The 14,806-nt window shown below is 48.5% G+C and overlaps 1 protein-coding gene across 1 annotated transcript in view; it reads left to right on the forward strand.

Moving 5' to 3' along the window:
* The first annotated feature begins 7,960 nt into the window (after positions 1-7,960).
* The window catches only part of TMEM132B (transmembrane protein 132B), a 158,085-nt gene continuing 151,239 nt past the window's right edge, over positions 7,961-14,806 (forward strand). Inside the window, exon 1 of the mRNA XM_088135290.1 lies at positions 7,961-8,851. Coding sequence (XP_087991416.1) covers positions 8,773-8,851 — 79 coding nt within the window. The 5' untranslated portion in view covers positions 7,961-8,772. The remainder of the gene's footprint in view (positions 8,852-14,806) is intronic.

Raw genomic sequence — 14,806 nt, forward strand, 5'->3', positions numbered from 1 at the left:
CCCAACAAGTAATTGATCGGTTGGAGTTACTTGCAGCCAATGGCCACAACTGGTTGGGTTTTATTTGCAGCTTGATCTCTTTCTCTCTGGTTCCTTACTTGAAAGCACTTTTTGAAGGGAAGGTGAGATACAAATCTAATAAGCATATCCATTTCCCTATCGAGTTAACCATTCTTACAGCTGCTTCATGTCTTATCTGCATTCCGACATGATGTTCTTTATTACAGAATCTGAAATCTGTAACTAACGGTTCTTCTTATCATTTGATTAATTATTAGGAGCAACTCACTCTTTTTTTTTCTTAGCCAAAAAAAAAAAAAAGGGGCTGTTGAATGGTGTGTATTATAGATAATTAAACTTACTTTTGCTCATTAAAGCTGACTTAGCTGCTAAATGCACCGTGACGTTATTTTACTGTAGCGAGTACAAAAGATGAAGAAAAAAAAACACAAGGTGATCTTGATTATTGTTGCAGCAAGTTTGCTTTAATTAATCTTAGGTTTCCTTAAGGAAATGTAAAACTACAGCAGGCTCCCCTTCTGGTTTCTTTCCTGTCGTTTTTCTCATTCCCCCTGAATGAGCTTCCTTGGAAATATATCACCCGCAATTGGATAACGTTACATCTTTCCCCTTAAGGAAAGCAGGACAAATGCTGGTGTGTGAGTCTCAGAACCAATGGAGGGATGTAAGATTTTAAAATTTTATGACAATCATAGGAGCAGTTAAGCAGACAAACAAGATTACCCCCAGAGTTACACAGAAGCTGGTTTAACAGAATGAAGATGGAGGGCGAGAGGAGAACAGTTTCAGGAACATGCTCGCAAAACCATGCAAATACCCCAGGAGCATATTTGAGCATTTGTCTTTGGCTCCCTTCTCCCTGATCAGTTTTCTTGTAATCACATTAGCAACTTAGAAAAAAAGGAAAAGGCAAAGACAAAAAAGAAGAAGAAGAAAATAAAATAAATCAGCTGCCTTAAATGGCTAGGTTTTCTTTTAGACAACTCCTGAAAAGTCTGGTCGCAGATACGGGTGGGTGTTTTTCTGTATTCCTGGAATTCTAGAAGGGAGGGAAATGGGAAAACATTAGACCATGCAAATATTTATGGAAGGTAGGATATAATCTTTCTGTGCAGGGAGAGAAAAACGTTGAACTCCAGCTGGGTCGCCCACAGCGAGTGATGGAGAGAGCCACTCCTGTAGTATAAAGGTTTTAAAAGGGCATTTGGGCATTGCATTTGAGCTTCCATATTCAGGAGTAGTGTGCTGCTGGACACAGAAGGCAGCTGTTGCCCTGATTTTAGCCTGTAGGCTTCCCAGTGTTTTTAGTGACTGCGGGAAGGAGAGGACCTCGCTCCGATTCAAATTTCCCCAGTCTTGGGTGCCCTCCTCCAGAGGTTGCTTTCAAATTCTCAAATCTGGCTATTTTGGAGGAAGCTGGTCTAATCCATCAGCGCCTTCCCAGGAAAGGCAATGCATTCATAGGAAGTATTGGTGGTTTGCTGCTAAAATATCAGCAAGCTTTGATTCCTGGTCCAAACCTGTGAGTTTAATGGGACCGAGCAGGGTTGCCAAGCTGCAAAGACTCTACATATGGTTATCCTAGGAAGCAAAGCCCAGCTGTCTGTCCTGGTTTATCCTTAGCTTCTGCTTTAATTTCTCCAGCCTGAATCGCGCATGTCTGGGGTCCTCCCCAATTAGGGATCACTTCTGGAAAGCATAACTTTGGGGTGTTGGAACCAGAGGATGTGATCAGAGCCCAGGAAATTAAATCCAATAGATGGATAGGATGAGTCAGCGGTGGGTCTGCCATGGGGTCACTGAGGGTAAAAATTGGTTGATGATTAAACCACGTTGGGACAGTCCATCAGAGGCAACATGGCCGGGTCCTGCGCTCTCCAAAGGCAAACAAGGACAGGTAATTAAGTACCACATCTTGCAAAGATTCAGAAGGCCCTGCCAGCCATAATAATAATAATAATAATAATAATAATAATAATAATAATAATAATAATAATAATAATAAAAAACCAGCCTGGATAAAAGAGATCGAAATGACTATTTTATGCCATTCTAGCACGACCCAAATCCTCATTCCTTTGAAGGATGCCTTGTTTTCATCCTGAAATTAAAAGCCATTAGAGTCCACGGTCAAAACTGGGGAAGTTATTTGCCACATTGTGTTGTCCCTTCGACAAACAGCTGTCATCCAGTATGGGTACAGCTATAAAGGACATTTTTCCGCCGGTCTCCCCACCGCGGTGATTTCCCCCTCCCTGATGTAGTAGAAGCGGTGGGCACTAGGGGGCAGCCTTGCTATTGTTTTGTCAACAAGTTGCGCTTTTTGAGGACAGTCGCCCAAAACCCCCCAACTCAACTGAAATAAATACCCTCGATGCACGATGCCAAAAACCAACCAGCCAACCAACTTTTTTCTTACTTTGCGTAGACTTTTTAAAGGCAAAGCTATCGAGTTGAATGCGATCGTTTTAACCATAGGGGCACTAAAAGAGATGGGTGGTGACAAATCTGACGAACTGAATGAATGAATGAATGAATGAATGAAATGAAAACTCTCTCTTCCAAGGATGCTGCCTGTCTTCTGCTGAACCGTCAGTCCGTTTAACTCAATCTCCTCAACAGAAGGCAGGCAGCTGTTCTCCAGGGTCAAGGCAAGAGTCTTTCCCAGGCTTATCTAGGCACGCTTCCCTTGGGGCATGCCAGGGTTAGGTCAAAGTTGGCCCCGTCTATAAGCATACTTGATCGTTGAGGTATAGCTGTTCTTGGCTTGACTGTTCTCCAATTCTGGGCGGAATTAAACTGAACTAGGACCCTCACACCAGATGGTTCACCCAACACGCTGCCTGGGCCACATTCCTCTCACGCCACAGTCCAACGTTCTCATCTGAACACTGAAATGCAAGAACTTGCTTGCTCTCAACATGTAGACCAGTGTTTCTCAACCTTGGCAGCTTGAAGATGGGTGGACTTCAACTCCCAGAATTCCCCAGCCAGCCATGAGTTGAAGTCCACCCATCTTCAAGCTGCCAAGGTTGAGAAACACTGATTTAGACAGATCTGCCTTGGATCGCATGCCTGGTACAAGTGGATGTTCTTCCGCTGAAACATAAGCATCGGTGAATTCAGGACGGCTCTGACAACTCGGTCAGCCCTGGATGGCAGCAGGAGTCCCAGGGGACCCAGTGGGATTGATTTCGGCCTGAAAAAGGCATCGGATCCCATTTCCTGGGGTTATTAATTAGCTAGATCCTGATCTTTCTCTAAGGCGTCTGACGCTTGTCCCCCACAGTCCTACCCATGACCCGTTCCTGCCTCCCTCTTCAATTTAGAAATTGGACACCGGCTTTCTTTTCTTCAACAACCTCACTTCTCTAACCCTTCCAGCTTCGAACAATGGTGGCTTCTTCGAAGGGAGGGACACTGCTCCTATATCGGCGGGGATGAGATGGTTTTTGACCCAGCTGGGATAGAAATCCAGATGCTGGGGATTAAGCCTGTGCATGTTTCTTTAATCCATCGAAAAACCTCTTTGCTAGAGAAATTTAGAAAATTGGGACAGACATCGGAGGAACTGTCGATTAGCTCTGCGATCTTTTACTCTCCGGCAACCCAGAAATTCTGCGGTATAATCAGCGATTCCTGGAATAAAACAAATGACTCTTGGGGCGGGGTGGGGGAACCAACTTGCTCATCATCTTTCCTGCCCCTGTTTTATAATAATCAATGAAACAGCATCAATCAAAGCAGCAAAATCCATCAAAAACGAGAGCAATTGGAGACAGATTTATGGCTGTCTGTCTTCCAAGAGCTGGGACAATAGCACATTATATTCACGGCAGAGAAATTCAGTATCTTGGTGACAGTTGCCACTGGAAAAGAAGAGAAGCTTTTCCAGGTCACAGCACTGCTTTGAAAAATGTCTTCTTTTAGGGCATAGGTGGAGGCCAGAGGGCCTTTTCTCCCCAAATGGTGTTTTCACAGCAGGGTGTTTCAAAACTTCTTGTTGCATGTTCTTCCCAGCAGGAGACTGGCACCAAGCTGCGTGCCTTCAGAGACGCACAGGTTCTCATTTCCCCCCCGCCCCCAGGGTCAAAGACTGAAGAAATCCGTGAGAAGGGAGGGAGGGAAGAATCTCCTAATGGGACTTCCCTCCCTCCCTCCCTCCTTGCAGGTTTCTTCAGTCTTGGAAGCAGGAGGTGCCCAACCCTCCTCTTTCCATCCCCCACTCCTGGCATGGCACTAGAACCTGCCTGGTTGGCGAGACTGCCTGGCCCAGTTGGCGGTAGAGGGTCCACCCCTGCCTTTCCTGAAAAGTGCTTTTCATTCCTCCATAGCCTAATGGCTTGTAGACCACAGGATTCAGAGGAAAGCAGGAGCCACATCAAATAGGACATTCCTCCCCATCCATGGGGCTGGACGTGGATCTTTCCTCCCAAAGTTGTTATCCAAACGGGTTATTTGAGATGTTACATCTTTGGTTGGGTAGGAAAGCTGGTGTATGGGTAAATGGGCCTCCACTGTTCTGCTCGATTGGCCAGAATTGTGGGGCAGGTCATGTCTTGTAGGCATTCTTGAAGATCTTCCCTTAAATGTACACATCTATTGAAGTGATTCTGCTTTATAGGTGGGACTTTTTCAAGCTCCTGTGCCAAGTGGCATAAAAAATGCAAAAGTGATGGGAACCTGAGACCCCAGCGGAACAGAAGAAAAGCTGTGAATCTGTGGGATAACGTGGATTACCCTCAGTCGAGATCGCCTCCAGATCTTGCATTCAATTGTTATGAGGTCAAAAACAAACTAGATGCATTTTAGGGCAGGACGGCTTCAGAATGTGGCATTTTTTAAAAGGCTTCCGTAGAACAAGATCTCCCTGCAAGTAAAAAATAGCTTGTCAAGGAGAAAGTGCTGCGGTGTTTGATTTCCTGGGTGCCCTAACTATGAACACACCCAAAAATATTTCTAACATGAGGAAACAGCAGAGATGTTAACTGTCTATCCTGCAGAGAGATTCCCTCGTCTTGAGTACCAGCCTCTCATGCACAACTGGGTACAGGAGTATGACAGCTATGGAGGTATTAAGAATTCATGAAAGGGAAGGCATTAAAAAATGTCTGATAGACGAAGCTTATATTCTGGATCCCTGAACATCTTTCTCCAGCAGAGAAGGGCAGTTCCGAAACAGCAGCGCAGGCAGAAAAAAAATATTCAATTCTCTGTGTGCAACCGTGTCATATTGATGCCACTCAATCAGCTCTCTTTAAAAAGCAGCAACAAATAATGGAACCTCTCCTTCCTGCCTCTCTGCAGCCAAATTTGTTTTCCTCTCGAGTCAGGCTCATCGGCAGGGTTTTCTCCTTCGATCGCCCACGCTGGTTTCCTGCCTGCTCTTCCAGATTCTGCTCCAGTTTCTAGATTCCAAGAATGGTATTCCTGGCCATTCACCTAGCACTTTGTCCTGAGCTGGTGCCAACTCTTGGCATCGTAGGTCCAGGGTCCTTGTGGCCTGGCAAAGGTTCTGGCACACCTCCCCCTTCAGATGTTACTGCCCTCCACTTTTGCAATGTTCTTCTTCTCCCCTACCTGCCCCACCCTCTCCGAAGTTGAATTGCAGGCTTGTACTGAAGTATCCTGGGGTATCTTCCTATCCTCTTCCTTCCTCATTAGAATAGACCTGAAATGTTTCTCAGTTATGTATTTGAAATATACAGAAGCCGTCCAGAATCCGGTGGCCTTAAAAATCCAATCAATCCATCAAGCAATCAATCAATGCCTCCTGAAAAGAAGTCAGTGCCAAGGGTGACCCCAGCCTGGACAGCTTTATGGATCTCCCCAGAAAGGGCTGAACTCAACTTGGAGGGGGCTTTAACTTTCAAGCTAAGCTAGGACTTTTAAGGATCTCACCTTAGATTTGGCCGGCAGGTCCTCCACTCCTACAAAGAACCAATCAGAGACGAGCCCTCACCAGCCTGCACCAATCGGAAACCAGCTCAGCTAAAAGGCCAATCAGAAGTCAGGACCCTGGCTATAAAGGCAGGAGCCCAGTCAGTCCTTGCTCAGTTGCCCATGGTCTATACATTGGGCCCCCTTGCCTCTGAAGATGCCAGCCACAGTCCAGAAATTAGTCCTCTGGACCACGACCCCCAAACCCTGAAGTCCAACACGCCCAAACGGTCCTACGGATTGCTCCACCAGACCGAGGGTTTTCCCACGGACTTTCCAGGCGGCCTCGTCCCCGTTTCTCCCGTCTTCCCCAGCCTGTTTTCCTCCTGAAAAGTCAGCCGAATCTTGGATCTTCCCTTCCTGCCTTGGCAACATTTCCACTCTCCATCTTAGGCATAATGGGTTCTGCGAACGGGGAGCGAGGCCGGAAAGCAGTTTGTCTGCTCTTAATGAGTGCTCCCTAAATAGATTCAGGGATTCAGCTCGGGACTGTGGGCCTATGAAATTTTAATGCCCGAGAAGTGTTTAAACAACACATTAATCCGTGACCACACAAACTGATATTGGTCCACCTTTACATTATGTCGATAAAGAGCCAATTCATAGGCCGAGAGGGAACACGCATCTTCCTGGGAGTTCATGGGGAAGAATTAATATGAAAATTAATATTACATATATCTATATCTATGTGTACTCCGGCAGTGATCCCCCTGTTAAGAAAATAAGTTATTCTGTTTCTATAATGTATTGCATTATAGATCTTTCTTTTTTCTTTGTCTCTCCTATTTTTATACATAAGCAATTTTTTCTAAAAATGATGCACTGGAGGTGAACTGTGGGCCTTCAAACCTTCATGAAGGGGAGATGGGCTCCCTCCCTGCTGAAGGAAAGGCACTCTGCACGTGCTTTGTAGCACCTTCTTCTTATTTTTGCTTATTTAATAGTTTGAATCTTTCATGTAGTGTCTCTTGGTGTCTGAGGCTGCAATCCATCCACATGGTTACTGGGGAGTTACGTTCCTTGCTCTTAATTTTGTTAGAAACCACATCTGCCATTTTTCACAGAGGCTGTATTCACTCCTGCTGCTAAAACCTGGCTTGTTTTAATCATGGTTTCCTAACCAAGCCACAATAAGTGGAAAGGCGCAGTACACACAGCTCGACACAGCAGCCTAAACAAGAGACCTCTTCTGGTTTAGTGCGACAAGTGGACCTGGCTGTTGGAGGCTCAGCTGACCAACAATGGTTAAAACAAGCCAGGGCCTGAGTTCTGGGTAGAACCAGCCAGTGGGGCTAAGCCAAATTATACCTCGCTGGTTTGGGGCTCAGAGGGTGGGGGGAGCCCAGCCACTGCAGCGGCGTACAAACCATGATTTACAGCTCAGTCTGGGGTACGAGCCCAGTCCGCTCGGGCTTCGCCAGCAAGCCCTCATCCATCCACCGCGGCTTAGCCTGGGGAGCAAAGGCGCCGGGGCGAGGCAGCGCTCTCCATCAGGCGCCAGGCGCCAGGCGCCGCCGCACCTGTTCCCACGACGCACGCAGGGCAAACCCGAGAACGCAGTCAGCTCTCCCTCCCCCCCCCCCCCCCCGCCCGGGTTTGATTTCAGAATCCCTGCCACTTTGCTTTTCAAAAAGAAAAAGGGGAAAAAAGCAGCGAGAGGAATCGGCCAGAGACGAGAGCGAATTACAGGCAGGCAGGCGGGCGGGCGGGCAGGGTAGGGCCCCCTCCCTCTCCAAGCCAAGCTGCCCTCCTCTCCATCAGGCGCCCCCTCCCCCGAGGAGATTGGCTGCGAGAGTTTGTCAATCGCCGCTCTTCCTCCTCCTCCTCCTCTCCTCCTCCTCCCCCCCGCCACCCCATTCCGGCTTGAGCAGCGAGTTTGCGCCAGAAGAAACGGCCCTTCTCTGCCTCTTCTTCTCCCCTCACTTCTTTGGGGCGTGTTTGCCGGGAGCCCCCCGAGCTTTGGGCTTCTTCGCTTCCCTCCGATTCTGCCTCCCCCCCGAGCTCCCCACCCCCTTCCCCTCCTCTCCTCTCCGTGCGCGCGCGCGGGCGCGCCTGGCTGGCCATGGGACCGGCATGGAGGACGCCGCCGGGAGCAGGGCAGGAGCCCCGGCGCCCGGGCGCAGCCGGGAGGGCGGCTGAGCGCTCCGGGCCCCGCGGTTAGGCTCGCCCCCCGCCCCTGCCCGGAGCCCAGGCCGGGAGGGGAAGGAGGACCCCGTCCCCAAACTCCCGCGGCGGCAGCGGCGGCAGCAAGAGCGGCGTTTGGAGGCTTCGGTGCAATTTAGCTTTGGGGGGGGCAAGAGTGCCAAGGCGCGTGCCATGCTGGATGATTAAACATGGCATAACATCAGGAAGGGGGGGCTGGCTGGCTGGCTTGCTTGCTTGAGGAAAAATCCCCCCCCCTTGCCTTCCCCCCTGCCGTCTTCCCCGGAGGAAAGAGGACCCCCTTCTCTTTTCAAACACGCTGCTGACCGCGGGCGAGAGCCGAGGTGATGCGACGCCCACCTCCTTCCTCTCCTGCTCGCGCCCCGCCTGCCCCCCCCGACGCCGGCACTTGGCTGCTTTTGGTGGTCCCCGGCCCGGCCGGCAGGCGCAGAACTCCAGGGGACGGTCCCCCGGAGCGGGGGAAGGCAGCCTAGGCGGGCAGAAATCTTGCAGCCGAGCGCGGTCCCCTCCCCGGGATCGCTGTCCCCCTTGCTCGTCCCTAACTGGGGGGGCGGCGGCGCAGGGCTTGAAAAGCTGCGGGAGGTTTTGAGGTTCGGGATGCTCCGCCTGGCCTGACCTCCGCTAGTCTGGCGAAAAGAAGGCGGCACCATGGTCGCTTCTCTGCCCGGGACGTGCCTCGCCAGAAGCCCCTGCCCGCCCGTGGTGCTGCTGGCTGTCCTCGGCGTAGGTAAGGCTTCGAAGTTGGACTCTCCAGCTGCAAGTTGTCTATCTGAACCCTTCTCCTTCTCCTTCTCCTTCTCCTTCTCCTTCTCCTTCTCCTTCTCCTTCTCCTTCTCCTTCTCCAGTGAAAGGGTTGCACTCGGGTCTTCCTGATGCTCCGGCTAAAAGTGTGTTTTTTCTTCGGGTGGGACTCGCTTTGCTATAAAAATGCTATGCTCAACGGTATTCGATGTTCAACGGTGGCGTAGTTGGAAAGTAGAAATTGAAACCCCGGACTTAGCCAGATTCTGGATTTCCTGCCGCCTTCTCCTTTTCCCTGGGCGAATGTGGCTATCCCAGCCTGATCCTATCTCCCCAAGGTTGCTGCTTGATTTTTGTGGTGTGAATGCCTTTAACAGGACAGGTAGCAATTCATCAGGTGAAGCCCTCTTGAGCCACCTGGCCTGCTGTTCTTGTTGGCATGCCTGGAAAAAACCTGTTCTGTTTTTCTGCCTGGCCAATGGCCATGAAAGGAGTGTTTTTAGCAATCCTTTTAAATCGCACTCTTTTAATGCTGAGGAATTAACATTGCAGAAGGAATGGAACGTGGGTGGGAAAGGGACAATGTCATCTTTTTGCTTTTACAGCCCTTCCAGTAGCATTCTGGCCTGTGCTTATTGCCTTGGCGGTAAGCCCGGTCTGTTTCAAGAGTGTGCTCTGCAAAGGGTGCTCCCATTTTGCAGAAGGGAAAAAGCAAGGCTGAGAGGGGTATCCCAGTAAGCTTGGGCACGTACCTGCATGTATGTTAACATTCCTCCATCCATGATGCTTGAGCATGAATAAATCCTGTCCCATAACCATTGGGATGAAATGGTTATGATGAAATGACATTAAAAAAGTAGGTCTCTGCCCCAAGGAATTTACAAACTCGATAGAGAAGAACTCAGAAATTTCTTTCAGAAGCTACCAACTTGGTCGCTTCACTTTTTGAAATCTCTGCATCTCTGTGAGCCCTTCTTGGCTAGAACATTGCAAAGGTTTGCTCAGTTTTGCCCCGGGCTTTGGCATCATTGCTCTTCTGGCTGCTTAATTCGGTCTTAGAGGTTGGCTTCCAAGCGGTGGGAGAGGAAAGCTGTATCTTCCAGTGAATGATGGCAGCTGGAATCAGGGTAAGCCAGCGTTTGAGTTCGCTGCCATTACGGGAGGCTATGCCAATTCTGTTATTATTTTTTAAACCATTGCATCGTGAGGGCTGGGCTGGCTTAAAAAGCCCTCCAATGTCTCTGGTCTACCTGTTTTGGAGTTACCGATTTCTTTTGACCAAAGCTAGGCCCATTTTTCTTCTTGCACACCAGGGCAAAATCCAATCCTGGTTATAAACTTAGGTGGAAAAGTTTCCTGATTCAGTCCCTTGGTTAGGAGTGTTTTTTGCTTTTTTACCGTGCTGCTGGCAGGTGATATGAAAGGCCTGGAATGGCACTGCCAGTCAGAAAAGACAAGGGAGCGCTAGATGAGCAGAAGTCTGACTTGAAAGCGGGTAGGCAGAGTTTGACACTGTCTTCTGCCCTGTTCAAATTCCCAGCTCCCCTGAGACTTCTTGCATGGTCTCCCAGCCAAGGACTAACCCGGTCCAATGCTGGTTAGCTTTTTCAGGATCAGCCAAGGTCAGCTAAGCGTTGCTGGTAGACACACGATGACCTTCTACTTGGTTGGGACTCTCGTCTGAAGGTCAATGTTTCTGCAAGGAGGCTAATCTAGAACAGAGCAACCATAAAGGTTCTAGATGGTTTTGTAGTCCCACTGAGGGCCTCTGGAATGGGGTTCACAACCTCCTCGGGGCCCTCACACAACAAGCTGAGGATCCTGATTCTAGAGCCATATCAGTGATGAGCGCATGTTTCTCCTCCTCTCCTGCAATTGTCCACTGGAATAAACCAAATGTTCTGAGTGATGTTGAATGCATGGCCGTGGTGGAATTATCTGCTGGTTGGCAAAGAGTATCTAGTCTGGCCTCGTTCCTTTCCGGCTATTCATACAGAGGTGCGACGGGAAGTTCACCTCCGGATGGCATCTTTGGGGTCCTAAGAGCGTTTTATTCCTTGTAGGAGAGAAAAGATTCTCTCTTCTGTTCTAGGGCTGGCCAGAATGGATCCTGCTGCCCTTTTCTCCATCAGGTTTTGATCCGTTCGGGTTTTGATCAGCTGCAGGCATTTTGGGAAGGGAGGGGGGTTCTGGATACTTAAGCTTTTATTTATGAATTTATTTGCAACATTCTCACACCCCCTCTTGTGTGTCTCTAGGCAATGTGCAAGGTTAGGGTCTGGAACCGCATAAAATGCGCCAGTTTCACAAAGCAATGGAAAGAGCTCAAACATTAGCCTTCATTAGCACGTAAACCATTCATTAGATTGTAAAATGGGACTTTTATTTTTAGGCTGTGTTCTAAAAGAGAAGTGAGGAAAAAAAAAATCAGTACTAGGGATGCTTCAGTTCTTGGCAAGATGCTACAGGAGAGATACCATTTTTGTGAGTGAGTTCCATCTCTGGGGAAAATGCTGGCTTTTTGTTAGCCGAGCGACAAGATCTTCTAGGTTTTTTTCCCCCTTCTGCTTCAGCAGAATGGTTGATCTAGATGTCAGAGCAAGGGAAGCCTGCTTTAGTTGCAAAAAACAGTGAGTGGCTTTGCTTCAGTGCTGACTCTTTAGCCTACCCTACAAGGTTATTATGTGGATAAATTAGAGAAAACTGAAGTGATTACAGGAAGGAGGGATGTGCATGCCATAAGCCAAGGGGGTGATGGTTAATTCAATCCTATAAGTCTATGTTTCTCAACCTTGGCCAATGTAAGATGTGAGGACTTCAACTCCCAGAATTCCCCAGCCAGCCATGCTGGCTGGGGAATTCTGGGAGATGAAGTCCACACATCTTTAAGTTGCCAAGGTTGAGAAACACTGCTATAAACAGAGATGTAGTTTGTTTGTTCGGAGCTTAGTGTGTTGGGCAAACCCAACCATGGTAACTGCCAGCCTGTTTGATGATGGAACTTGCTGCCAAACCAGCCAAGTGGGGTTTATTTAATAAGCCACGTTGAAGCTAACCAGGGCTTTGGCAATTAGGTTGTGCTGTTAAGATAAGAATTGGAACTATTCCTTGGTAGATTAATGGCCTTCTTTCTCCAGTTTTGTAACTCCGAAAATTGGCCGCATCGGGATCCCCTCTTTTGCATTTGTTCAAAACCGAGTAGACGAGCAACACTGATAAAGCTTTGGGTTTGGATCCTATTCGGACCCTCTCCTTTGCCTTTTGGGCCTCCTTCCCTAATCTCTGGGTGGAGCTGAGGGGCTTTGCTAGGCTCAGCGCGCTGGCCTTTCTTTTCTTCTCCCGTTTTTTTTTTATCCATGGCTGAACCCTCTTGATCAATGTTGACAGTTTTCTCGTCTCTCTCTTTAGAGTAATGAAAATCTCGGAAGCCCATGTTGGCCGGTGAGTGAACATTTTGCTACTTTAATCAACTTCTTTAAGGGCTAATGGCTTTTTCTCCTTCCTGAAGATCAACTGGGGAAGCCTTGCCCGGGGGAGCCGAATCCGAAACCGGTTCTCTGCCGGCAGCGGTTCAGGGGATCCACTGGGATTGGATTTCTCTGCTGCTTCGCCTCCTCCACCGTTGGACTTCACTGATGCGGTTTTGCTTAGCGAGTCCCCAGCCGGACCAAGAACGGGCAAATCGGCTTGCTTGGAAAAGGAATTTGGTTTATGTGTACGTGTACACCAAGCGAGCAGGTCCATATAGTTTATTTTTGGGTCTGGCTGCAGCAATTCTAGTTAGGTTATGGTACAGTGCCGATGTGTAAATCAGGACATTATGCAACGAACCATGGTTAAAGCAAGCTGTGGTTCAGCAAGATGCGTTAACCAGTGTAAGCACCTCTCTTGCTTTCTCAAATGTATGTGCTTTACCCTTCCTGTAGGGATTTATTTATTTATTCCTTTTTTTTTTTTTAATGTAAAACGAAGTCTCCTGATTACTCTCTCTGCTTACTTGATAAAATCATGTCTCTCTCTCGCTCTCATCCACTCTTTTGCACATACAGAAGGAGAGATAATATAAGTGTCACATGAGGAACTGTCCTTATCATAAAATATTGTGGCAAAATTCACAGATCGCGAGTCGCAAATTACATTTTTCTCCTTCCCAAGAGGGTGTGGGTGGGTTTTAATCAGAGTCTCCCTGGGCAATGCAGCAAAGCAAATCTGCGCACTTACTCACTTGTCATCTCAGCCAGACTGGGGGCTGAGGATGATGGGGAAGGAAGCCTCTCTGAGATGTTAAGTGAGTAAGTCTCAATTTCCCCCCCAAAGTTCATCAGGAGCACTAGATAATTCTTCTTAAGGGAAAAACAAAAGGGAGAATCGAGGGAACTTGGAATAATTAACAGAGGAAGAGGCTTCTCATCCGCGAATAGCCAGGATGGAACCTCCATGTTAAAAGACAGTATACCTTTAAATGCCAGTAACCAGGAGAAACAGGAGGATGGTAGGAACTGGCATATGGTATTTGCAGGCTGTTGCCAGATCTCTTGTAAAAATGATTCTGATCTTTCTAGATAGGGTCTTCTTCTTCTTCTTGCTCAGCATGTGCATTTGTGAATTCAAGATGCTGTTGAATAAAAAGGGGAATTTATTCGCCTAAAGCTGCAGCCCAGCATGGAGGCTGATTTTGCAAACATCTGCCCTGGAACTCCGCCGCTTGGAAAAGGCTCAAAAATCACAAGTCAACACATCAGAGATTGTGTTTCTGTCTTGCCTTTCTGTCAAGGGTTTTGCCGGTCAGCATCGTAGCACTTTCGGTTGGAAGAATTCTCAGAGGTCCCCTAGTCCAACCCTCTGCTCAGTCCACCCGTCTTGAGCTATGGCATCTATTCTTCTAAATGTCTGGCTACATGTCTCCGGCGACGGAGAACTTCAGTTCTGCCATGGTTAGCCCGTGGTCCTCCACCGTGGATGCCCCAGAGACAGGAGACTTCAACTCCCAGAGTTCTCAATGGCAGCCATGGTTTCTGGGAATTCTGGGAGTTGACGTGGACCCATCTGGAGGGCTCAAGGTTAGGGAGGGAGTGGCCGGGATAGCACATCTGCCTTGGACCAGGAAAGCGTTGATGCAAATCCTCATTCAGCTGCAAAGCTTTGCTGAACGATCTTGGAACAGTTGCTTATTCTTAGCTTAGCCTACCTTATAGAGTTGTTGTGAGCCTGCCTGCCTGCCTGCCGCCGCCCTCCTCCTCCTCCTCCTCCTCCTCCTCCTCCTCCTCCTCCTCCTCCTCCTCCTCCTCCTCCTCCTCCTCCTCCTCCTTCTTCTTCTTCTTCTTCTTCTTCTTCTTCTTCTTCTTCTTCTTCTTCTTCTTCTTCTTCTTCTTCTCCCTCCCTCCCTCCCTCCCTCCCTCCTTGGAAAATTGCCATTCTGATCTCCTGGGACAGGATAAATGCCTGAAAGTGCCAATCTTTTCCAGCTTTGCTCTTGAAATGGGTCATCAGAGGTCTTCCTTTTAGCCCCCCCATGTCTCTCCAATGCCTCACCTTCCAACTCATAACTGGAGTTGGAATTCTTCCTCTGGCCGTTGCTTTCCACCTCCTCTGATGTGGGCAGCCGCTGCCATGGTGAAAAAAAAAGTTGTGGGCGTCGTTCTTCGCATACTCGCATTGATGAAAATGTTCCCTGTGCCTTTTCTGTTGTCGCTTGGCCATTGCCAAATTATATCTTCAGCTGTTTTGCGCAAGGGCTTCTGGAAGTTAGACCTTGTACACGATTGGTATTCTAGCAGGATGTGCACTGCACACTCGGGCTTTAGAGGCTGGACCCCGAAGAGGTGAGGGACGGGAGAATGCAAAGAGTTGGTAATCCAGGGGGCAAATTTCACGCTCTCTTTTTGTAAACAAGGCAGATAAATCTAGTTCTGCAACTTTCGAGAAACGGCAGGGGGGAGAA

The sequence above is a fragment of the Python bivittatus genome, unplaced genomic scaffold (genome assembly GCF_059951505.1).
Source record: "Python bivittatus isolate LINGU-HERP-01145 unplaced genomic scaffold, Pbiv_v1 ctg000100_np1212, whole genome shotgun sequence".
Lineage (NCBI taxonomy): Eukaryota > Metazoa > Chordata > Lepidosauria > Squamata > Pythonidae > Python > Python bivittatus.